Here is a 25,692-nt window from a genome sequence, read left to right as displayed (position 1 = left end):
ATGAAATTTTTATAAATGAATATGGATATGAATATGGATTAAGGAAAAATAAATAGATATGGATATGGATACGGCCTTATCCGATCCATTAAAATCTCAAGTTGAGAACATTTGAACAATTGAAAGAGCATCATTCATGCATGACACATGAATACTTTTCAATCTTTGATACATAACACCAGCATTTGAGTTTTCGTTTTTATATGAGTTTTCGTTTTTTTCTAAAAAAAAACAGCATTTAACCACGTCATATGGCTTCCAAGAAAGCAATTATAGAATTTTGATGTCAATCTCTTAAAAAGTCGAAAGCTCATGCCCGGAAGAACAACTTTTCCTGGGAGTTTTAGACAACATGGGTGCAGATCTTTGTTGGTTTCTTTGCAGTGGTAGAAGAACCCTTTAATGCTCTTTTTCTAGATCATGATTTATTGATATTTTTAAGTGTCAATATAAATGACTTATCACCTAAAAGCCCATTGTTTCAACTTTTTTTACTTCATTACCCACAAAATAAAAAACTTGAGATTTTGCCCGCGCAAGACGCAAGGTACTTTCGCCCTCTTGCTTCCCGGGGGGACGCAAGACGCAAGGTGTCTTGCTTCCGCCTGCATATCATAATTCACGTTTCTTTCATTTCTTTTAGACATTTCATCAAACACCTTAAGATATTATAGCTGCTGAAACCAATTTCACAACAGTTCCTTAGAGTTGGTAGTATATAATGATTAATTGATGATCACAAAAAGAAAAAAGAAAATCCGCTCCTATATGACCTAAAACGAGAATGCCATTACTATTGACTATTGAGGAGTTATTTACTACGTTAATATCACTAATTTAACTCGGTGGTCACAACTAAAATCCAGTACATTAACAGCTAATTTATTTTTGGTAATGTTCTGCCTCCAAAAGGTTGCCCAAGGTGTGCCCGAGCCAAGCATTGCAAGGAACATAAGCAACGATATAGGTAAGAACATGATCAGATTCTGGACAGAAGATAATTTCAACTGATAAACTATGCGTATTGGATGCCTGTAGAGTAATTCGAGATAAGAGTCAGATTTTTTTATTTAAAAAAAAAAAAAAATTACACTATGACTGAGCGAGAACCACCATTACAAATTAAAATAGCTATTAGCGTAAAATATAGCATCAACTGTCTATATTAGGGCAAACGAAAATGCATGCATAGATTTTTAGCATATCGGCTTGATTCAAAAGCAAGAGCGAGTATGCATGAAGTATGTTCTCATAACAACTAATTGAGATTCACTGTTCAAATTTTAGGTAGAGTATTAAAAGTTTAAAACTATGGAGCTGAGTGAAATCAAAAATCATAATCAACTAATCTCCACACTTCAACAAAGCCAGTCAATCACACATTCATAATTTACAGATGTGGGCATTCGGCAAGCAATAATTTTCTATAGAACAAAAACTGTTTGGCACAAGATACACCATAAAAGATGCATAATACACACTTCCAAGTTATAACTCCTTACCGATTAATGTAAAGCAAGTACTACTCATTTAGATACAGAAGCAGGTATTCTATTCATTCCTTCTGCTTCCAAAATGCGGCTCAAATTCTTGTCTTCTAGATGTTTCTGAAACGTAATATAGAACAGGTTAACAGAGGTCAATCAGATTCAGGTCACAAGTTGACATCTATGTATCTATGTTTGTCGTCTTCGCTCTTTCGATCAAAAGGATGCACTTCCCCTTACACAGTCAAATAAACAAAAACTACTACAAATTTGTGTATTTTGCATAAACAACTTTCAGTATGGTACTATCGCGTTTAAAAAAAATATTTTAGTTACGGGTAGTACCAGACTTTATGATAACCAGGTTTATAATAAGCTTATAACTTTTTGATGTTTCAGTAAGTTGATTATCTCAAAGCATGTTACTCCTTATGTTCATGGTTCATATCAAACTATTTACAATATACGAACATTAAGTACAAGCATCAAATCGAATTATATTTCCCAACCAGTAGCATTCCGATCTTAAGTTGATCATATTGAAACGTATTCACATAGAACAACTTCATAATGAATAATTATTAGTAACTATTGTTTAAAATTTAAAATACAATATATAAATTTGGAATTAGTATAAAACTTACAGATAAACAATCTTTATACTTTTCCCACTCAGAAACACATTCTTCTTTATCCCAATGTCCTTTCAAAAACTTCTCTGAATACCACCTGTATACACATTATTACATATTTAGGTTACATTACATTACATACATTATTTATAATATATATTTTAGGGTTTGTTTGTTGCTAACTTGCAAATTAAATGATGAAATACCTGTTGAAGCAATTATGATAGGCAACTCTGAGATCAGCACAAGGAGATGTACTTTTTGATGAATTACGCTTGTCTCTGATGAATCCCATGTAAAGCCCCTTTTCAATTTAGGGTTTATACGATTAAATCGATGAGAACTGAACAACAACGGAGTTTTAGGGTTTAACTGATACGGACAAGATCCGGCGTGGGGGAAAAGATTAATATCAAGATTTTAATTTTCTTGTCACACAAGAATACAAGATTGTAAACTCTCTGCATTCTTAAATTTCTTTAATTTATTATTTAGATTTAGATTTAGATTTTCTAAAATGAAAAAAATTAAAAATACGTGTACCTTCTAAATACCGATTAATAAGCGTCATGTAAAAATTAACGTTATGTACATTTTTTTTAACGGCCAAAATTATTAATAACGACTACCAAGCGAGCACCTAGGAAGCCAAACAAAAAATTACAGTGGCATCTGTTGCCACGAGTTCCAATTTACATAAACTTTCTCTCTAGAGTTTAACCAATTATAAGAAAATAAATAAAATCAAATATGATTTAACCAATTACATAAACTTTCATCTCAAATTATAAGAAAATAAATGAACATAATCAAATATGATGTTTTTCTTCGTAGCCTTAGAGAGTTAGAGTTAAAAAGGACGTCGTTCATGTATCTCCATAACATGCTTATTTTATTTATTGTTTTAATTATTGAATATCTTTTAATTTTTTAAAATCGAAGAGTATTTTTAGTCCCATAACATAACGAACATTGTTAATTTTTTTTTTAACATCGAATGAATATTGTCATAACTATATGGGTAGCGATATATTATCATACTTTTTTTTTTCTTTCATATTCTTTTTATTATTATTTATACAAACCTAATAAAATAAAATATAAACTTTATAAAGAAAATTATATCTCCTTCTTTCCTTTTAAAATGTATTTTTTTTTCTTCCTTTTTCTTTTGAATTATATTGTTTTTGTGTTCTTTTAATTTGTACAAAAATTTTATTTTTTTTCTAAAAAATATTTTTCTTGTACTTTCCCTTTTTAGTTATATTATATCTGTATGGATAATATCAATTATGTATGTTTTATTCCTTTAAGTTGGATTATCTTTGAGTTTTTATCAATAATTTTGATTTTCTTTTTTCCGGTAAAATATTATTTTACAACTTTTTTCCTTTTAGTGATGTTACATTTGGTATTAATAGTACGAGTTTTTCTAACAAAATGTTTTTTTTTTACTTTGACGACGCAATTTTTATTAAAAAATAAGGGTAATTTTATTTCTTTGTTATTCAATTAATTAATATTTGTATTAACAAATGTTTATATTTGTATTACTAAAGGGCATTTGGCCTAGCGGTACCGTGGTGGCTAGAGGTTGAGGGTTCAAGTTTCACTTGGAACATATTCGTGGTTGTATATATTCGTGTTAATGATGTGTGTGAGTTTGTCTTTTAATATAAAAAAAAAATAACAAATGTTTATAGACAAATGTTAAAATAATATATTAAGTTTTCTCAGTTTTGGAAAATGCTAATGATAACCCATAGGGTTGTCATTAAGATGTAACTACCAACCATTTTATACTCAAATTTTAAAACCGACGCCCTCTCAAAATTAAATGTAATAAAAGTCAATTTTTTGTTTCCTCCTTTTCATGCTTATCAAATAGAGTACTCCGAAACAGCGACGGAGCTTATGTAGGGCAGGGGGTGCCATGGTCCCCCAAAAAAAATATGTCCTCAATAGCAAATTTTATAGTTTTAGGGACTAGAAATGGTAAATTTAAATATTGGCCCCACCAGCCTCGCTAGCATACTGCATACGGTTTTGATTAAATTATTATGGCCCCCTCATTGTTAATGTTCAAGCTCCGTCGTTGCTCCGTAAAAAGTGAAGATTCACTATCGATTAGATGTAGATATAATATAGCATTGTACCTTGGTGAATTAACGTCAACATGTTCAAATTTGTTACTTGATTTAAAATGGAAACAAGAATGGAAACGAAAACTGATACAGTAATAAACTGAAAGAATGAGAAACTTGTGATGAATTGGGTGTTGAACTAGTGAGATGGTGGAGATTTTTATGGATTCTTATCATTTATCATTTTATCATTTACTGCATTAAAGAAAAAAGAGGAAACAAAAATTGACTTTTATTAAAATTGGACGTGGGTTACACTTTACAGTTAATTTTGTGGGTATCGGTTTTAAAATTTAATTATAAGATGGTTAGTAGTTTGTTCTTAATGACAATTCTAAGGGTTGTCATTAGCATTTCTCTTAAGTTTTATATGAGTTAAAATAATATTTAGTACTTTTGCTCAAAATAATTTCCTGCAACTATATCAATTTTTCTTCTTTAATATTTATTTATATTTTCTATGTATTCTAAATAGAAGTTATTAAAACATTACAAACTGTACATACCAAAATCTAACATGAAATATACACTTCCAAGCACAGTTGTCGTTGAGACCTAATGTACATGACAAAGAATTCGTGAAAAAAAAAAAAAAAAAAAAAAAAAAAAAAAAACATCTTAGCACAAACGAAAAGGAGTCTGCGGCAACACGTGACGACCACCTAACTTCGTTATTACTACTTATAACTTTTTTTCCCACAACCTAACATAACCTAACCACGTAGGAGATTAGAGAAACCTTGTGTTGTAACTCATGTGGTAGTGGCATGTCTGTCTTAGCGAGAGGTCGGGAGTTCGACTTTCGTGGGGTGCACCACTGCACACAAGGTTGCCCTTTACCTTTGAATTTCACCCAAGGGTGCCTTCCGCACATCGCGTTGCAGGGGCAGTGGGGGAGGGGGTTTTACCGCCCATACCCTCGGATTGGACCGGATTTCCTCCTGAGCAGCAGCCGGGGCTGGTTATGCAACTGTGAGAGATGAACGAGTTGATAGTTAAGTCTCCTGGGTGATCTCATACTAATATTAAAAAAAGGAGATTAGAGATAAAATAATACGACATGTTATACGGATTGATAAGCAATGATTTAATCCGTAAGCTCTTTTAGATTATTATGGTATGTAGCAATAATAGATCGTATTAAATATTTAAAATTCAATTTCACATAAATCGAGTCTAATTTCAACTCACTTAAAGTTAATAATTTTTGTTTGAGACATCATTATTATCAAATTATCATCAACAACCAATAAAACACATTTTCTACATTTAGAAAGTGCTTTTACTTTAAGCCAGATGGGTTCTCAACTTTTCATGGTTGATACTTTTAAACAATGCAAGTCAAAAAGTGGAAGGAATGTCAGTTTGTTCTTGTGCAATATGCATAATTTGTACTATTAAACTTTTAAATATATAAGAATGATTTGGACAAGTAACAAGGTACAGTTTTATCATGTTATGTTAAACCTTAAAATGCAATTCAACACATCCACAAGATTCTTACATCTTGTAGTCGTTTAAATACAATAATACCCAATCTCACAATATGAAGTCATTCAAATGTATAATGCAAAATTACCACAATCAGTTAACAGTAACTACTAAACATCCTATATTGCTAAAAGCTCACACACAATAATTATAGTCATAATAAATTTCAAGAAAGTTCTAGAAATTGCCGCAAGAGAAGGCAAGTTTTTGACTTGTCAACCTGGGCAACCATAACACACAGCAGTACCCCAGCCCTAGCAATCAACGAGTATAAATAAATAAAAGATCACCCTACACTTGGTCTTTTATACACTACTGTACACTTAGATAATGTTACTTTTCGGCCGCCCCCTTTTCCTGAATACAACCCTTACACCAAATCCAACGACAACCAATGTGAGTCATCAATACCGCCTCAGATCTTTTTTGAGATTTAAGGTCAATACGGTTTAAGTCATGTTTGTTGGTTTGGATTTGGTAAAATGAGTTAATGGAAAGGGGCAGCCTATTTTTTAATGCCAAATGTAGGGGGCGGGTAGCTGTGGGGAGTTGCCATTTATGGGCAAGAACCTGATTATAATACACAAGTTAATTATGCTTTTAATCCCACCGAAGCAGCTATAAAATTATGGCAACATGGAGTCATCGGCTGATTGGAACATTTGTATGTCGGAATCTTCTGTTGTTGCTTTTGTAGTGTAATCCATCTTCAATTCACCTGCTGTTATGTTCAAGAAACATTTTTTATGTTATATTGTAGAAAACATAGAGAAGGTGAAATCGTACATTTGAAAAATGCAACTGAAAGGTAAAAGGTTAATGGTATGTGAGTGAAGGGTCATGGATAGAGGTGACAGATGGGTAAGTCAAGGTGGGTTAAATGGTCAAAATGGGTTGGGTTGACCTCAAAACACTTTTTGTTAACAAAAATTGTAACTTTTGAATAACATGACTAAGGATTTTTTAAGCATTAGCGATATACTCAGATAAACTTTTGACCCATTAAAGATAAACACCAAATTGACCATCCATAAGTAAATGGGTAGATATTGCCACGTCTAGAATCTAGTAATGGGTTTGAGTCATAGAACAGTCATCTTGCAACTGAGAAATGCAAATGAAGAATTTAACTCTTAACTCAAGTTGGAAATCACTAACCATATAAGGAATCACTGGATGCACTTCGCATGAGATCTAGTCAAAGTTGCACAAGAATTAGTGAATATACCAAAATCAAAATTTACATTCAAAAAATGAGATAAAAACTATTCCATATATTGTTATAATGATCAAAAGAATCGATGAAGCTATTTAAAAGGTTACAAGGAATTGAAAACATTTTGGGTGACTTTCTACTCGGTCAACCCGTTTCCATTACAGGTAAGTTATATAATTGTACCATTTGACCCGTTGAAAACAAAATAAACCCATGTGACCAAAACAACCCAGTTTTAGGCACATGGGTTGGAACTTCCAGCTTTATTAAAATTCCCCTTTGTACAAATGATGAAACAATAAAAATATAAAAATATAATTTAATTTTAAACATAATAACAAAAAAAATCTAGGCTAATTGATGCAGGATTCAATTGTGTTGGGCTCTCGGGATTTGGTCTACAAAATTATATTAGGTTTGTTGGCCACAAAATTATATTGGGCTTGTTGGGCCGCATTGCGATCGAGTTGGGATAGGATAGCAACACAAAGAAGAAAAGAAAGAAGTCTGCTAAGGAAATAAAATAAGTCGCAGACTACATGATCAATTGGGATTTGGTTTCTTAATATTTAGTATTCTATATTTATCTTTTATATTATTTTTAATATTGAATTAAATGTTGCTTGTTCCTTAATTCATGGACAAGCTATATTATTTTATGTATACGTACCATGTGAAGGAGGATGAAGAGATGATTTTTTATTATTACTTTTTTTATTCATATTGAATAAAATTTCAAACCGTAAAGGTTTATTATTGTTCAACCGAGAAGGTTGTGTTTCAATTAATCCGTGAAGGTTTTAATCACTGTTATCCTGAACCGAGAAGGTTCACTATTATCTTGTCAATTTCTTGTTTAGTCACGATCGTCTTTTACATTACTAATCATAATAGTGAGGTGCGTTGAAAGCATCCGTCTTTTGCAGTCAACTAGATGTTTATAGTTTAATTACACTTAAATTGAAATTATAATCATTTCATTCATAGTAGATTATCTATCTGCGTTACTATTAATAAACTTACCGGGATTATCACGCAATGCCTTAACAGCATCAAAGTTCTTGTATGTATAGCCCACAAAATTCAAGTCCTTTGGATTTAACTGCTGCTGTATAAGAACAACATACAGAATACATGTATTAAAAATAGAATCAGTATACAGGCCAGATCATCCATCAATTAAAGCACTTGACAGCAGAAAAATGGGCATGGTCAATTAAGTCGGGCAACCCGCAAAGATAGGTTCATGTTAAAATGGGCTGTTTTTGTATGGGTCGATCAGACTTGAACCTCAAACACTATTGTTAGCCTTTTCCAATATAAGGTTGATATGTTAAATAAGATTACAAAAACTACTTTCTTATTATAATAGTATACTTGCGTAGATAAAACAATTTGAAAGCTTTAAGCATTATAATTCAGCCCATTTAGTCTATTTTTCTTTCACCTAAAACTTTTAATTGACCATTTGACCTGTTTGGAATAACCAATAACCCAAATCGATGCATCAATAAGTAACTGGGTTGAAATTCCCACTTTCTAAAAACACTCTCAACTTCAAACATTAGCAGTTTATTATGACGCACCTTCCGAGATGGTCCTGAACCAGTTCTTCCTGAAGTTGGAGGATTCAACTAATGACAATTTCAAAGACTTAGTACAAAATAAATCTTGACTTTTATAGAACGTCAAACCGAGTGAAGTATATACCTCATCAAACTTCATAAAATTCTGAGTGTCTAGCTCATCGTTAACTTCAGGTTTAAACGCCGCATCCATTTCATACAGTTTATCCCACTCAACGTCATTAAACCATGGGTGAGCCTAAAAGGAACATATCCATTTAAACAAAGATGCATGATATATAAGCATAAGAGTGTTTGTATACAATATCTGAAAGTAATATTACCTTTATTTGGTCTGGTCCACAAGTACCCAACCGATGTTCGACATCACAAAGCAACCTGTAGATGAGATCTTTCGCTTCTGGGGACAACATTGTGTCTTCTGGAAATCGTAGATGATTCCTCCAATGAACAATCTGAAATTCAAAGCGTAAAATTATGAGAATCTACAGAAATATAATGTAGCTGCAAAATAAGTAATTAGTTGTTATGTGTGATACCTTCCTGCATGTGGTTATTGGATCATCTGAGTAAAATGGAGGATATCCAACTAGCATCTCATACATTATTGCACCTAAAGACCACCTATATAAAACATTACAGATTAATCATCAACAAGGCTCATGACATAAAAAATAAAAATTAAATGACAAGTAAATGGGACTGGTTTAAAGTTTTAAATAACATTAGAGAACAATATACACTATATAGAATTATAACAAAATGTGCTCAAGAAAAGTTAGTGTCAACACAAAAGTGAAACTTTTAAGGATAGTGATTATTTATATATATCTTATCTATGTTAAATATATTTATATTATTACAAAATATAAGACTAACCAGTCACACTCCATTCCATATCCTTTCTTCAACAATACTTCAGGGGCAATATAGTCTGGTGTACCCACAGTTGAAAACGCCTTTTCACATAAAATCAACATGAAAAATCAGATGAGGTTAACAAAATTGAAGTTCAAACAGCTTAAGGTTTGTTTGGTTGCGCTTCTAAGAAAACGACTAACTGATATTATATGATCAAAATGACACAGCATCTATAGTAAAACAATGGGAACGTATAAGATGATTGAATGTGTTTAGTTGTTTAAGATTGTTATAATCTTTTAATACATCAATAATCAGTGGTTTAAGAGTTCAACAAATACTGATAGAAACACACCAATTTTCTCCTGTTCATCTGCCAATGTTGAAGCTGTTCATGGGCACTCTTCCACCTATGACCGTTCTCGGCATCAGGTATACCGTCAACATCCATCGGTTCTCGTATATTCTCATCAGTTGTTGCTTCATTTTCGTTTAATGTAGATAAAGTCCTACAATCAAGAGGTTTGCAGAGGCCAAAATCCGAAAGCTTCATGTGCCCATTTTTGTCAAGAAGAAGGTTGTCAGGTTTTATATCTCTGCAAAAAAAAAAAAAAAAAAAGGTTAGAAAGACGGCCCGCCCATATTGCCACCTGTATTGTAATTGTTTTGTACCAACCTGTGAATGTAGTTATGTTTGTGAATGGACTCGATAGCAAGAACACTTTGAGCTATATAAAACTTAGCAACATCTTCTTTTAGAGTGTCTTCTCTCATGAGTAACGTCATCATGTCCCCACCGGGCAAATATTCCATTATCAGGTACAAATATTCAGTGTCTTGAAACGAATAATATAACTTTACAATGCAGTGACTAGCCACTTCTGCAAGTAAGTTCCTCTCAGCCCTAACATGCTCCACCTGTAAAACAAACATAAAATTAAATTATTTAACAAAAAAAAGTGGGAGAAACAAAAAGTCGATGAAAAATACTTACTTGTCCTCTAACAAGCATTTCCGATTTCTTCAATTTTTTCATTGCATAAATATTGCCGGATTTTTTCTCCCTGCACAATCGAACCTGTAATGGAATAATACACTTTAAATAGCTCGTTATCCAAGATAAAACTAGCCATGGTTGATCATTTTCATGTAAAAAGGTACATGTGGCAATACTGACTTATATGGGTTAAAATATATCTCTAACGGGTCAGTTGGTCAAAAATGATAGAAATAGCTTACATGGAAACAAATCAAATAGGTTATAATCAAGATTGCCAAAAGTTCCCACTTACCATCTCTACATAAAAGCATTTAAAAATTTACCCTACAATCTAACAAATTATTTTTAGTTTGCTTACTGACTATTTGATCCAAGTCAACTGTAGGACTGGATCGCATCACATTGTTTGATAGTCCAAATCTTCAGAGATAAAAAAGAACGTTGACTTCTCATTATATGCTATAATCACATACAGATGAGAAAGTAAAGCTCGATACCCACAAAGATAATGCTATATGTGTTGTCATTGCCTAAAAACGTGAATTAACGAATTACAAATTTCATAAAGACATCATTGATATGAACTAGAAAGATAGTATTATAAACTCTAGTCAAAGTTGCATAGTATAATGTCAAAGCATTTACTTATGATCAAACTATATCTACAAAATCGTTGACTAGTAATTATTACTATATTTATCATGGATTGTGAAGTAATCTTATATCTTCTTCTATATTTTTTATTTAAAATATGTCCAAAACTTCTTAAACAATATCTTCTTATGCATCTACTAAGTAATCGAATGAGCAACATAGTGAAAAAATTATTAAAAAAGAGATCCAAGTTGATACGACCTTACTTGAATAGGATCTGTTCCATAGGTTCGTACCTCTGTATTTTTTATTTCTAAGAAGGAGAGCCGAGTTGATAGAAAGACAATTTATTTATTTAAATTGTATGCATATTCCTTACCTCGCCAAAGGCTCCTCTTCCAATGATGGTCAAAAGTTCAAAATCATCAACGCAAATCTTGTTCCTTTTAAGTCTCATAAACTCTGTTTCCTTTCTCTCTAAATCCTTGATCAAATTAATCTGTTCCTCTTTAGGCACATCCGAGGAAGCCAATTTTCTCTCCAAAATCCATCTCCTGAAAAGGAAAACGTCATCAATTTTTTTTAAAGAAAAATGACTTGAAATTATCTTATTAACTTCAAGTTCGTAAAAGATTGGCACTTCACATACCCGTAAGAACTATAAGGTTGGCAGGAAACTTTTTCAATGTAACATATACGGAGTGTTGAACTAATGTAATAGGCGAAGAAAAAAAAAAAACTTTTGTACAATATTAGATGTTCCAACTTCATTAGTGTGTTTTCTATAAGAGTTGATGCTACATTTTTTAGTGTGAACGTTGCTTACTAACTATCACATCATACTTTTTTTTTTTTCTTCAAAAAGTAACTCATAATGTTATTTCTAGTACTTTCATACAACACTGGACCAAAACTATGTCATCTACATAAATGCTTCCAAGCACTTTATGATTCAATCAAATCAAATCCTAAATATCATTGACAGATCCAGTATTTTCGACCACACCATTCATGGCCTTAACAAAATTTACTATTATAACAGTTTTTTCACATTGCAAAAGATATAGTAGCAACAAACTTAGCACAAAGTACACTTTGTGTAGCAATGTAAATCACCTTGCACCCCACCACACACAAAAAAAAAAGTACTGTACAACCCAATTTTTGGCCACACAAACAGCAAGTGCATTTATATTAGTGTGGTTCTTTAAACTTTACAGAGTAAGCAGGTAATGTTATGTCGGTAATGTGAATTCGTGTCATACTAAAATTCTCAACTACAATATCAAGCTATTTAAGTTTCAAACCATAAATATTAAGACTACTCAAATTCAGTGACATGCATAATCTCAAAACCTAAATAATACTGTACTCCAATATAAATCAATTCACTTACTTAAAAACTAGTATTAGACCAATCAACTTTTCAGTAACCAATAGTAGATCTCATAATAACATAACAAATGCAAAAAGAAGAAAGAAAGAAAATACAACATAGTAGTAAACCTAAATTCCAAGATTCAGTGATTGTAAACAAAAAATAGTAAACAAATGCAGGGTACACCAATTCAATGTAAAGGGTGTCGAAATCTTGTGTTGAATTCACTTAAAGATTAAAACTTTATGAAAAAAATGTAACCTTTCTTTGCGTTCTTGAATATTCTTCATCTGGGTTTTGTAATGATTCTCTATAAATTGCTTAGCAGCAGCCACTTTTTCCATGGTCAACCTTGACCCTTGAATTTCATCATCAGCCCCTTTTACAGCCTCTTCCATTTTCACACAGTAGTTTCAGTGAATCTGAGTGTGTTTTTTTGGTTTTTTGTTTATATGAAAATAAGAGCAAAAGTGGAAACCTGAGAAGCCCCTTTTTGGTTTACCTCATCAGCATCAAGTCACCTAAGTAAACTGTGGTGTATGTGTATGTAATGGTAGGGTTTTAATCCAGTGTAAAAAGGGTATATGTAAAAGCCCATAAGCCAGATCGGCTATTTGTATGACAGCTGTTTTGATCTGTCTAATCTTGATATTGGGGTTTCTTGTCTTCTTTGACTATTAAAAAAATGTCAGACCACCCTATAGTTTAGTTACCCGCTCATTACCCGTAACTAATCATAGGCATCACTTAGTTACCCGCTTTCATCATAGATTTAACGGAAGATTTATAGAAATTGCGGGTCTCAGTGCTTTTTATTGTTGGACTTGATGCTTTATTGCTTGTACGTTGTATATTAAGAGGAGTATTGTTTTAGCCATAATAGGGAGTGTTTAGTTATGAGTTCGTTATAGGATATTGGTGTTGATGTGGCGCTGATGTGGAAGGTTAAGAGGATGAATAGTTTAGTTACGATATGGAGTGGCCTCATCAGTCACAAATGTTTAAATTGACTGTATAGACTCAAAAAAAAAAAAAATCATAAAACATAAAGCATAAATATAAATATAAATAAATAAATATAAATAATAATAATATAATAATTAATAATAACTAATAAAAATGGCTAATAAATAATAATAAAATGAACACATATTACTCCATGTATGATTCGAGCAAAGTAAATTTTACTGTTCACCGCAATATAATATTCTCAAAGAGTATTTTTGTTCAATCTCAACTTAAATATTAAATATTGGAATTAACTTTTTTAATGTATATATATCACTAGTTCATTGCCCGTGAATACACGGGATTAACTAAAAACATTTTTGATAACGCTATAGATAAATAGAAGTGATCACCAAAAAATCATAAATATTCCATGAAGCCAAAAGCTAATAATCTTTAAGGGTATAAAGGTATCGATAAAAGTAATACTCCATGAGTCTCCTACGTAAATGGAAAGTTCTCGCAAATAAACTGCTTGGAATCCGTATGAAAACAAAAGTTTATAGAATACCTTCAACAAATGAAACTTTAAGTAATGCAATTTTCTTTATACAAAAAATAGAACGATTGCCAAACAAATGTATCTAAGAACTTCTTATACAGTTATACCACATCCATTTGGCATTTGGCAAGGTACATAAAAATGAACAAATGAAACTAAATATAAAATGATATACGGAGTACAAATTAGCCACGGAATAGAAGTTAAGATGAAATACATTTTTCACATCAGTTCATTTAGGTTTTACTAATATCACTCATTTATATACATAAGATTTCATTATCTTGAATTAATCACCACCCTATAAGCTATATCACTATTCACAACATAACCTTGATACAAAATTTCCGAGAACTTTATATACGTAAGGTTTCATCAGCAGCAATGGGAATCCCAGGCCATAAAACATCACATCACTCCTTTCCAATGGGTCTTGTAATTGCCAGACCTATACATACATATAAAAATAACACCAATTACATATTTTGATTCATTAGTCATAAGCCACCACATATCCATCACCTCAATGACTCAAGTGACCATAGCCCATCAAATTTACCTGACTCAGGAAAGAGTACTCTTGAAACATCTTGGATTCAACACCAACAACTACTTATCGTTCAAAATCAAGTCCTTCCTAAAAATAACCCGTTCAACACTTCAACACAAACCAAAACTGACCTCGAAACCTTGGTCTATTAAATAGAAAGCAAATTGTTAGCTAAAAAAAAAGCAAATTCATCTATGTAATTTCAGCAAACACCTCTCATGTGTCTAATGTGATACAGGCTAAGTTGACAATAGAAGAAGTGAAGTACTCGTAGATAATAGGATCAAATCTATAACGAAAAAAGAGGAAATATTATATAATAAAAGAGTTCAGACAAACTTTTCGGAGAAAAAGATACAGAAGCAAGCACACATACAAAACCTTCTTTCTTTTCGTTATTGGTCCCTGCATCTTATATGTAGAACACCTGTTAATCTCGTTTAGTAGAAAACGTCATCATCAAAATCGTTGAAGTTGTATAATCTCATTTACGACAGCGTATAATCTCATTATATCGGTAGCGTAATGAAATATTAAGAGAAAAGAAAGGATAAAGATCATGTGAAACTGATGAAGAAGTGAAGATCAATTGATTCAAATTAAATATTAGTGTTAAAATGGAGAGAGGCATGATATATGATACTCAGAGTGTAATATGTATTTAGTGTCTCAAGAAAAAGTGTAACCTGCATTTTTTAGTCTCAAGTAAAAGTGTGACCTGCATTTTTTGAGTCTCAAGAATCAACTTCTTGAAAACGGACATTTCAAATTGTTGTGCATTTAAAATGGAGTATTATTTATTTTTTAAAATAAATAATTCAAGCAAAAAATAAGTTTAAAAGTCACAAAAAATCACATGACATCATCAAAGAGACCTCAAAGTGTCGCTTAAACATTAACTCAATCTTAAAATTTGCCATGTCACTTTAGATGATGTCAGCTACATTGACAAATTATATATAGTATAGATTGGATCAAAGAATTTTAGTGTTCATCACAATATAATATTACTAAATAGTATTTTTGTCTTTTTTTCTTGTTCAAGTTCAACTTAAATTTGTAACTATTTGAGTTAACTTTTTGTATGTAAATGTAAATGGAGGTGGTATTTTTCCCATCACATTTACTTTTTTCACCATCATTTTATGTTTTTCTTTCTAAAATATCTCCTGATAAATTATAACAAAAAAGTTTGTGTAAGGCTATCACTTAATGCATTTTAGAATATTTAGGTGGAACAAATAAATGTGATGGTGGAAATATCAAATTCTCAAATGTAAACTTTATCCCACTCAAGAATAAACATTAAACAATCAACATTAAAGTGAGTTTTAGATTCTCTTAAGATTACTCTCTATCATGACTAACATTATTCATTCTCTCTTAACTGTCATATTAGTACTCGAAATACAATTCTAAAAATAAACACCACTTATCATGATTAAAAAATCATCCTCTTAATTATCAAGTCATTAATTAATTTTTTTTCCTTTTATTTTAACCAACATAAAAATAATACTAGTAATAATAATTATACATATAACCATATATTTATACAACACTTTTATTAACAACAACAACGGTTACATTTTGTAAAAAAACGAAATACATAATTGAAAATACGGGTACATAAATCCATAAAATACTAAACATTACATAAACCGAATATGACTATAATACCGAATCGTATCATAATATACGAATTAAGTATTTTTATCAATCGTGTCATCGTTAACCCATCCGTCCTCATCATTGCCCTCGTCATCGTAAGTAGGCTCAATTCTTCAAGAAAACAACATAATCCGTACAATGTTATAGGTTGTCGTCTGATGTTTGCTCGTGCTTTGATTCTATCTCATTGCTCTTATTTGTTTATATATCCAGAAAAATATTATTAACTTCTACGAACATATCACGTCCGAGTGTTCGAAAGGTACATTTTCGTGAAGAATCGAATATAGTTGCGATAAATCCATGTCACCGACACAAGGTTCGAAAGGTACATTTTCATAATTCTTATTAAAGTTAACTCAATTAAGATTTATTTGACATGGTTTTTCTTTGATGATTTCATTTGTATCAGTTTTTTGAAAAACTTATCCAATTTTTTTAGACACTTTTTTGTTCATCTTGAATATTGTCTTTTAAGTGTTTGTTAATATGCCAGAACTTGCATTTATTGATTATGTATTTTCTATATACAGATGCGGTTTCTTGCTAGAGTTGCAACTGAAAAGAAAGATGGACTAGCTAGATCTGATGAATCGACTTTAGATATGATGAATCGGTTTTAGATCTGATGAATCGATGATGTTGTTTGTACTTAACCACATGAATCAATGACGTTATTTGTTGTTTGTAATAGAAATATTGCTTGTAATCAGTTGTAATGAGTGTTTTTCACAATAGTGGGGATTAAATGAGATTTTAATGAATACATTAAAAGATTTGTTTGTGTCGGTGGTCCCTCATTTTTAATAAAAAAGAGTAAAAAGATTATTTTACCCTCACATGCAATGTACATGTCAAGGGTTAACGGTCAATTTAGACGACAGGTAGAAGGAGGGACGCGGATTGTCAAATTATGCAATTAAAAGGATTCGAAAATCTAATTAAAACCTCGAGGGACTCAAATTGTCACATTATATATAAACAAAGGATCAACGGAGAAAAAAAATCTAAAAAAAAAAAACAACAATTTTACTAGCCAAAAAATAAATAAATCCCTTAGACTATGTATAGAAGAAGCTTGGTCTAATTTATTTAATTTTAATTACAGTAAATTTCAAGAAAGTCTGTTTTCGAATTAATCGAAAGTTCGAAACATACACATTCCTTTTCTTCTTCTTTAAATCAAAGAAAAAACCAGGGCAAGTTCACTCCTCATTCAAACACAAAATTTCAATGGGGGATCCTTATTGGCGATATGCTGACACAGGTGCATCTTTTCTTTTAGTTTCTCCTTGTATTATAAACCAAACCCTAATTATCAAATTAACGTATCATGTTCACCCTTTTCTTTATTTATACCGCTTTGTAACTTAAACCTAATTTGACCTACTATGATTAATTCATCATATAAAGGAATCACAATTATGTATTCACACAAACACACAAGAACTGTAAGTACGGTAAAGGAACTACTCTAATTGTTGAATATGAAACATAGCAATCGGAAAAGTTGCAAGCTTTATATTTAGTGATGTTCTCTAAAAAAAAGTGTAGATTGGCTGGGACACCTCAACCCTGTGTTGCCTTTGGCAACCCACCAAACCCACCCCGCAAGGGTCGGATGCCTGTAAACCCTCCACTGAGTCTCCCATGAGCGGCAGGCACGAGCCTATCCCGAAGGCATCCTCCAGAGGCTCGGACTATTACCCAACGTACAAGGGGATCGATCACTGCACATGTGCACCGCACAGCAGGCACTATGGCAGGCCGCCCTACTGCCCGAAGGCAAACCCAAGAGTCAAAGGTAATAATCTGCACCCCCGGGACTCGAACCTGCGCCATTTTCTCTAAAGCTTCCCCTCATGGAATCCCAGCATCAAAGGGATGGGTACCGTTGAAGCACTGCTTCGTTGGTTATATTTAGTGATGTTGATTGAAGTGTTTGGTGAAGGTTTGAATCATAAAGTCGAAAACTTCACACAGGAATATTATAAATTATTATAAATCAGTAACTGTGAATTTGTTGAATTTAATGCATCATAATTGTAGCAGGAACTTCAGTGAAGATATTATATTGTGACTCGAAGTAATGTATAATGAGTAGTTTTTACTGTTCTTACCTAATATGTGGTTCTTATCGAAAGCCTCCCTCACACATTATGTACATGTACATGTACATGTACATGTACATGTATATGTATAGTGTTCTAGAATCACATCTTATAAGTGGCGTTAACTACACAAACTCTAACAATTTAGGCTTTAATATATTTTTCGAGTAGACTGATTTTATGTACTAAATAAAATCGAACCATCTAAAACTCCAATTACCCAGAAAATATAAGGTGCATAAAGATTCAATTGTGCCGATTATAATTAATTTTTTTTTTTTCATATTAATTTGATACAAGATTCGTTAATCAGGCTAATCTTTCTGCAACAGCTAGTGCTTCAAGACCATCCTATACTAGTTATCTATCGTCTGATGTACCAACGTTGTCTCGAAATTACTTGAGCAGCTCATCTGATTATCTGCACAAGGATGTAAGAACTGTACACATAAATAAGTTGATTGCTACAAGTTTTTTTCTTTCTTTGTTTTTGCTATTATAACAGTTAATGACAATTTTTTCAATATGTTTTTAAGATTTTGACATCACGGTCGGGACCATATGGTGTAGACGATATCACGGGCATTGGTGTTCGTAATGATACTGTTCTTGGTGGATACACGGCTGGAACTAGTGGAAACGGTTACCGGTCTTCTTTTGAAGACCCGTATCTACTTGGAAGACGAGATGTTATGCGCGATATGGGTGCAGGAGTTCGCGATATAGTAGATGAAAGGCCTGATTCTTTGAGGAAGGCTAATGGTGTCTCACCTGGAAGTCAGAAATCGAATGTATTGTTTGTAGATGCTCTACCGCCTGATTGTACTCGAAGAGAAGTATCTCGTATCCTCATCTAGATATTTTAAACCTGAATGTGCATATGAATGGGTTATGTTTTGTTTATAATGGGTCAAATGGGTAATTCTTTTTGAAATAATTAGCATAAAAGGATTTAGCTTTAAGGTGTCAAATGGATTGAATATCCTACAAAGTGTATCTTTATTGTATAAAGCCTGCTCTTATTAGTTGACACGTAACCAAGTAACAGTCAACAGTGAAAATTTTGTAATGATGAAACGAGGTAAGGAAGTAATTAGCTTAAAATATGTTGCAATTTTCATGGTCCATCTCAAAGTAGAAAATTTTACAATCTTCACGGGACGCAGGAGTACTGCTGCTAAATTAATTTGAAATTTATAACACTTTTAACAGGTAATGCTTAAAATGTTTCTTGCTCCTTAAACAAGTTGATATTGTATAATTGTTATTCCTTGACACCTGGTAAAGATTTGTTCCGCCCTTTTGTTGGATTTAAAGAAATTAGACTCGTGCACAAGGAGCCAAGAAATGTAAGTTTGATATACTGTGTGTACTTTTTTCTTTTTCTGTTTCTTCTTTCCATTACTGTTATTATTATTGGTGATATATATTTATCATACATATTCTTGATAATTGTTAGTATTCATTTTTCTGTGGAATGCTTAAATGACCTTAAAAGTATGTTTTTTAAATAGGAAGATTGATATAAATAAACTAACTTAAAAAACTTAGCAGATATAGTAAATTCTGAAATATGCATATGGTCTTTGCTAGCCTGAAAATTTCCGCTTGCAATGTCTACCTGCTTTGCCAGATTATTTAGAGATGGATCATAATGAATTTTTTTATTACCTCTAGTACTGTTATGTGGTAAATTTTTAAGCAAGTTTGTTACGATTGAGCCTAATATCTGCACATCAAGTAAAATAAATGAATCAAATTGACTTTTACAAATCTAGCATACTAAAGAAAAAGTTTCTATATGAGTTGCATTTTTGCCTTCAAGACGGAGTGCATTTTTTTTCCCGGGATTAAACAGTTTCCTGCAAGTAGAAGTGCGTTTTCCCAAAGATTTGGAAAGACCCGAAAGTAGGGATCTGATGTAAATGAAATGTGCTTGTTAATTTTTAATCAATGATTGTGCTAGTGTTTGATATTGATATTTACTGATATATTGTAATATATATTGTGGATTATGAATTGTAGATTGGTGATAAAACCATAGTGTTGTGCTTTGTTGAGTTTTCAGACTCGAATCATGCTCTATCTGCTTTGGAAGCCCTTCAAGGTTCGGTGAATTCTACCAATTTATTAATCCTTTTTATAAATATCATAATATATATTGTGAATTGTGAATTGTGAATTTACCAATTGAGAATTTAACGATGCAGGTTACAAGTTTGACAACAAGAAACCCGATTCAGCAGCCTTACAGATACATTTTGCTCATTTTCCATTTAAACTACCACCCGATAAAGAGGAGCTAGGGTTTGCTCACTTTCAATCTCAACCACAACGTGTTAACGAGGAACAAGATCTTGCTGCTAATCAACAATCATTGCAACTACCACCCAATAGAGACGAGCGTGGTCTACTTGGTCGTTATCCATCTCAACAACCGTCCCACAAAGACGAGAGAGATCGTGCTATTCCAAGGTAAGTAACTATGCCATTGCTGATGTGGCAAATTCAGTAAAAGTAGTTATTGACATGACAGTGGAGAAAGCGAGAAAGCTGACGTGGCAGTTTCTTTGTAAATTATTTAACATTATTATTCTATTACATATGTATACTAGATTATTTATTTATACTTATGTTATTTTTAAAAATTATTTTTGTGTACTAAAAGGGAGAGAGAGATGGCCGTTGAAGATGAGGAGCCTCAATCGGTGAAGAGGAAGTTTGAAGGATCAAATGGATCTTTAAAGAAAAAAGGGAAAGTTGAGGGGTCTGGGAGTAAATCTAAGAAGAGTTGTGCCAAGTGTAAGAGAAAGCACTCAGGTGAATGCTTTGTGAAATCGGGGGCATGTTTTCGTTGCGGGAAAACAGACCATGTGTTGAAAGATTGCCCCGTCAAAGAATCTGTTAAAAGCTGTTATGTTTGTGGGGAGGAGGGGCACGTACGCGCTCAGTGCCCCAAGAAAACTGGTGCACCGAAGCCTAATAAAAAAGACAAAGCTAGTTAGGTTCTTGTTTTATCCAATGCTTAAGCCGAAGAGACGTCTAATATGGTTGCAGGTATGTTCAACTTTCTACATGTCCATGTAGTATTTGATTTGGTTAAGAGTTATCGGTCTGTAGTTAGTTATCTACTAGGTTTTGTAGGCGGTTTGATTTACATGTGCTAGTACTAAAATATTTTACTTATTAAGTTAAAGAAAGATGCTATTATTAAAAGCAAACTGCCAGCATGTTTTGTAAATATAAATTCACGACTTAAATTTTTATAAGTATATATATTGATGATACTACACATCCGTTTTTGATATCATTATGTTTAATTTCTGGTTTGTTGATACAGGAAGATGAAGTTGAAGAAATTAAGAACATTGTGCAAAGCAAACAACCACAGTGAAGATTTGCAGGTTCATGTTAAGAGATTAATTTTATTTTATTTATGTTCAAACTTATTTAGGGTTATTTGGGTGCTTTTGGTTTCTAACTTCCATCTTTAAAATTTTAAGGTCATTTATGTCGATTTTAAATTTGTGTACTGTACAAGTATTATTCTTCATTTTTAGCACATGTAGTTTGTTTTGCTAATTCTGTTTGTGAAGCTACACCTCTTGTTTAAATAGAATCCAGCGCTTCTTTTTTTAGTTTCTATAATGATCCCAATCATAACACCAATTTCCTCTTAAAAATGGATTTTACAAGTGTGAAAATAATAAGGTTTTTAAGAAAAACGGACCACGACTTGAACGTGTGTTTCCAAATCAATTAGCATGTTACATGCATGCTTATCATTTTGACCACAAAGATACTAACACTGCCATAAATGGATGTAGATTGTTTTTAGTAAGTCTTTATCAAACGTTTATTATAAATATAAATGGAAATACAAACTAGAAATGTTGTCAACGTATGAATAGCATGCTTGTTCAACCATGAGGCATGCTAATACCTGTCCTGTTTGGTCAACTCTTTCTATATTATACTCATCATATAATATAATACGTGATTCATGTTAGATAGTACACTTCACAAATTATTTGACATGAGAGCATCACCATTAAACATGATCAATAATGTGATAAAATAGTCACAATTATTCAATTTATCTGTGAATATTTGTAGTTGTTTATATAGAAAGTCAATGAACTCACACAAAATTCATATATTTTCCACAAATGTCCACCCTTGGAGTTGAACTAACAACCTCATGGTTGTAATGTTACCTTCATACGGCTAGACCAAGTACACTTTGATATATTTGTAGTTTAGTAATGATAGTTTACTAGATCAAGCAAGCTATATAGATATGATCAAACAGAAAAATGGAAACTTAAAGTGCAAATTAAACAAGTAAAGTAGAATTCAAAGAAAAGAAAAAAAATTTGTATCCTTCTAAAATATGCTGAAGTGTTACTATTTCAAGTGGAAATGAAGATAACAGCAACTTGTTATTTAAGAATTACAATCAGTATACAGTCTGCTTGTAACCTTGTTGTACATCATTTAGTTGCATTATATCAGTGCAGTTATCATAATCAACAACAATTACATGTGTTTAGACTTGTAATATCAAATTCATCCATCACTTACTAAATGTAACCTCAAGATTGTATGTTCTGCTATAAGTTGACCCTTGGTCAGATTACCCATTTAGCCACCATTGTGTTTTTACACGGTATAAGATATAAGACTTGAATCTCACACAATAATGATCATGATTTCTAAATTTTTTTAATGGTAGTACGGGATCACTAGGGGGACTTAACCACCCATGCGTTCCTCTCTCGTAGTTGGATAACCCGCCCCTAACTGCTGTCCAAGAGGAAACCCGGCCCAATCTGAGGGCATGGGCGGTAAAACCCCCCCTCCCCTAATGCGCCGCAACGCAATGTGCGAAAGGCACCCTTGGGTGGAATTCAAGGGGGCAACCTTGTGTGCAATGCTGCACCCCACGGGAGTCGAACTCCTGACCTCTCGCTAAGAGAGGCAGACCACTACCACATGAGCTACAACACAAGGTATGATCATAAAGAAGTACATATTGTACAGATAAATTCTTCCGATGTCGATTTATTCAAGTATAACAACCAAATTACAACTTGTCTATGCACAATTCATACGTTTAAAAAAAAATGAATTCCGGCTCATCGAATGATTGTAACAATTACAAAATGGTCATGTTCTATCAGCTGATCCAAGCTAAATAAATGTCAAATATTCATCCATACATTTGCAGTAAGGGGAATACAATACATATCGATTAAACCCCATTACAAGAATTTTAACAAAATGGCGATTCTACGTGTACTCCCAATGTATACATATACATATACATTATACATATATAATTATAAAAAACTCACAAGAATGAAGTTCCGGCATGATTATGGTGCAAAAGATTATGAGCCATCGAGTCTCTAGCCGAATTAGCAAACGCAGACCTCAACGCAAGTTCAGGAACCATTTCATCATCCACAACTTCAATCAACAAACTCGGTTCAATTTCTTCGTTCCTAATTTCACATATATTATGCAAAACACAACACGCACCAAGAACAACCGGCAAATCTTGAAGCTTCATTTCGGTTCTCTTTTGTAAACACGACCATCGCCCTTTCAATCTCGCAAACGCATCTTTCGACACTTTTTGAACCTCCGAAATCTTCTCATTAAAAGCATGTTGAGTCCATGTTAAATGTGGTTGTGTATAAGGTACTAACACCCAATCCATTAAAGGGTACCCTGGCCCACCAACTATCCAAACATTTTTCAACAACCCACCATTCGCCCGTTGATAAAGCGCCGATTTTTCCAAAACTTGATCATCGGGCATCGAACCGGGCCACCCTATACACACATCAGTAAACACACCATTCGGGTCAACAACACCTTGAACCGTAACCGAATAACAAGTCTTTTGTTTCCTATCCGTATGTCGCTTGTTAAAATACGCAGCCACATTAACTTTCGGAGCGATTATAGGTATATGAGTTGTATACATTGATCCAACCACATTCGGTATGTTACCAATCGATTCAAATTCGTTACTAATTACTCTCATCGTCTCATTATTCGGCCATTGTAAATACTTAGGCATCAAAACATCTTTTATAGCTAAACATACATCAAGAACAATCTTATGACACGTCGAAATCCCTAATCCGAATCTTTTCGATACAAGTCTTAACGATTCGCCTGTCGCTAATCGCCATATACAAACTGCAACCCTTTGTCTTACAGGGACTGCATCTCTTAACATAGTATTCTCTTTAGCAACAGAAGCAGTTAATTCGTTACAAATAATCTCAAAAGTATCTTTCCCCATTTGGAAAGCTTTTTTAAACTCATCCTCTGTGACGTCAGCACTATTATATTTATCCCACCAGTCTGCTGACCTGTTCTTAACCCATAGCCGCCGCTGCGGCCCATCGCTAACTTTTTCGGTCGTCGATGGATCGTTACTACTCGTTCCTAGATTCAAATCGTATCCTAAGTCAACGGACACCGTTGAAACTTTAGGTGCCCGTGTTTTTCGCTTTCTAGTATCGTGTTTTTCTGTTTCGTCTTGTTGATCAGGCTTGTCTTGTTGATTGAGAAAACGTTGTAAATCGAGTCCATTTGCGGCCTCAGTTTTGGCAAGCTTTTGACTTGTCTGTTGCATATTATAACTGGATTGTTGTTTCTGAAACAATCTAGATTATGAATAAGTATAATAAATAAATAAAAAGGTAGCTAAATTGGTTGTAAAAGGAATTGGATGTAATGACAAATTGTAGTCATTGACAAAATGGGCCAAACAGATGTGAACACAACAAGAAAGATGGCTGATTGGTAATAAAGAGGGGATTGTTTAAGTGTTGATTGACCAGTAGATTGTGTGTATTTTGTGAGGAAAACAAAAGGTAGATGATAGTATTAATTAATTAATATTATTAAGATAAATAATAATTAAAATGGAAAAGAAGAAAAAGGAATAAAAAAAGAGAGAGGTGGGGAACAAAGAGGTGTGAATGCGGGTTTTTTGGAAGTTTTAAAACGAGGAGGAAAGTTCGTGGCAAGTGCGTGTGTTGAGTTTATAGGGCATGGGACGGTGACGTTTTGAATTATAAGGGAGCACAAGTTGGCATATTTGGATTGGATTGGTGTTAACTAACGTCTTGGGATGAAATTTTTTAAATAAGAAAGATTATATATATATATATATATATATATATATATATATATATATATATATATATATATATATATATGGGCATGATCAATGGGGAAATAACCAATCGGGGAAAGCGGGGGAAGCAAAAGTTTTTTTTTTCTTTTCGTTTTTTGAAAAAATTTTGTTCACGAACATTATAGATTGGATGAAAATAAGAACATTTAGAAAAGACATTTCGTGATGAATGTTATTATTTTGACGGAAAAACGATCGACAAAAATAACATTCAAGATAATATTGTTCGTGAAGAATGT

The 25,692-nt window shown here is 32.7% G+C and overlaps 4 protein-coding genes across 7 annotated transcripts; 1 reads left to right on the top strand and 3 right to left on the bottom strand.

The window, feature by feature from the left end:
- Positions 1-681: 681 nt before the first annotated feature.
- Positions 682-2,571, bottom strand: LOC139904020 (uncharacterized protein At4g33100). Of its 2 annotated transcripts, XM_071885954.1 has the most exons (4): positions 2,326-2,571; positions 2,132-2,216; positions 1,503-1,607; positions 682-1,032 (listed from the first exon to the last, which is right to left on the bottom strand). In XM_071885954.1, the coding sequence occupies exons 1-3, from the start codon at positions 2,412-2,414 to the stop codon at positions 1,527-1,529; spliced, it is 255 nt and encodes an 84-aa protein (XP_071742055.1). In that variant the 5' UTR covers positions 2,415-2,571; the 3' UTR covers positions 682-1,032; positions 1,503-1,526. The 2 variants fall into 2 exon arrangements, with proteins under 2 accessions (XP_071742055.1, XP_071742054.1); XM_071885953.1 differs by lacking the exon at positions 682-1,032 and having other exon boundaries at positions 1,415-1,607.
- A 3,172-nt stretch (positions 2,572-5,743) lies between these two features.
- LOC139839799 (uncharacterized) lies at positions 5,744-12,936 on the bottom strand. 2 transcript variants are annotated; one of them, XM_071829958.1, is made up of 13 exons: positions 12,651-12,936; positions 11,391-11,565; positions 10,412-10,495; positions 10,094-10,335; positions 9,773-10,013; positions 9,436-9,515; positions 9,096-9,180; positions 8,880-9,011; positions 8,681-8,794; positions 8,557-8,604; positions 7,994-8,078; positions 6,913-6,948; positions 5,744-6,475 (listed from the first exon to the last, which is right to left on the bottom strand). In XM_071829958.1, exons 1-13 carry the CDS (start codon positions 12,785-12,787, stop codon positions 6,381-6,383), a joined length of 1,554 nt encoding a protein of 517 aa, XP_071686059.1. In that variant the 5' UTR covers positions 12,788-12,936; the 3' UTR covers positions 5,744-6,380. The 2 variants fall into 2 exon arrangements, with proteins under 2 accessions (XP_071686059.1, XP_071686060.1); XM_071829959.1 differs by having other exon boundaries at positions 7,994-8,075.
- Positions 12,937-17,240: 4,304 nt separating this feature from the next.
- LOC139839800 (uncharacterized) lies at positions 17,241-21,850 on the top strand. 2 transcript variants are annotated; one of them, XM_071829961.1, is made up of 8 exons: positions 17,241-17,387; positions 18,564-18,664; positions 18,768-19,074; positions 19,519-19,580; positions 20,257-20,338; positions 20,442-20,706; positions 20,900-21,288; positions 21,572-21,850. In XM_071829961.1, exons 1-7 carry the CDS (start codon positions 17,354-17,356, stop codon positions 21,234-21,236), a joined length of 1,188 nt encoding a protein of 395 aa, XP_071686062.1. In that variant the 5' UTR covers positions 17,241-17,353; the 3' UTR covers positions 21,237-21,288; positions 21,572-21,850. The 2 variants fall into 2 exon arrangements, with proteins under 2 accessions (XP_071686062.1, XP_071686061.1); XM_071829960.1 differs by lacking the exon at positions 17,241-17,387 and adding an exon at positions 17,655-17,924.
- Positions 21,851-23,351: 1,501 nt separating this feature from the next.
- Positions 23,352-24,924, bottom strand: LOC139904019 (protein ALP1-like). Its single transcript, XM_071885952.1, has one exon. It carries the CDS (start codon positions 24,884-24,886, stop codon positions 23,585-23,587), a length of 1,302 nt encoding a protein of 433 aa, XP_071742053.1. The 5' UTR covers positions 24,887-24,924; the 3' UTR covers positions 23,352-23,584.
- Between the last annotated feature and the right edge of the window lie 768 nt (positions 24,925-25,692).

The sequence above is a fragment of the Rutidosis leptorrhynchoides genome, chromosome 4 (genome assembly GCF_046630445.1).
Source record: "Rutidosis leptorrhynchoides isolate AG116_Rl617_1_P2 chromosome 4, CSIRO_AGI_Rlap_v1, whole genome shotgun sequence".
Classification (NCBI taxonomy): domain Eukaryota; kingdom Viridiplantae; phylum Streptophyta; class Magnoliopsida; order Asterales; family Asteraceae; genus Rutidosis; species Rutidosis leptorrhynchoides.
The sequence above is the reverse complement of the archived record's forward strand: the minus strand, read 5'-3'. Positions and strand labels throughout refer to the sequence as shown.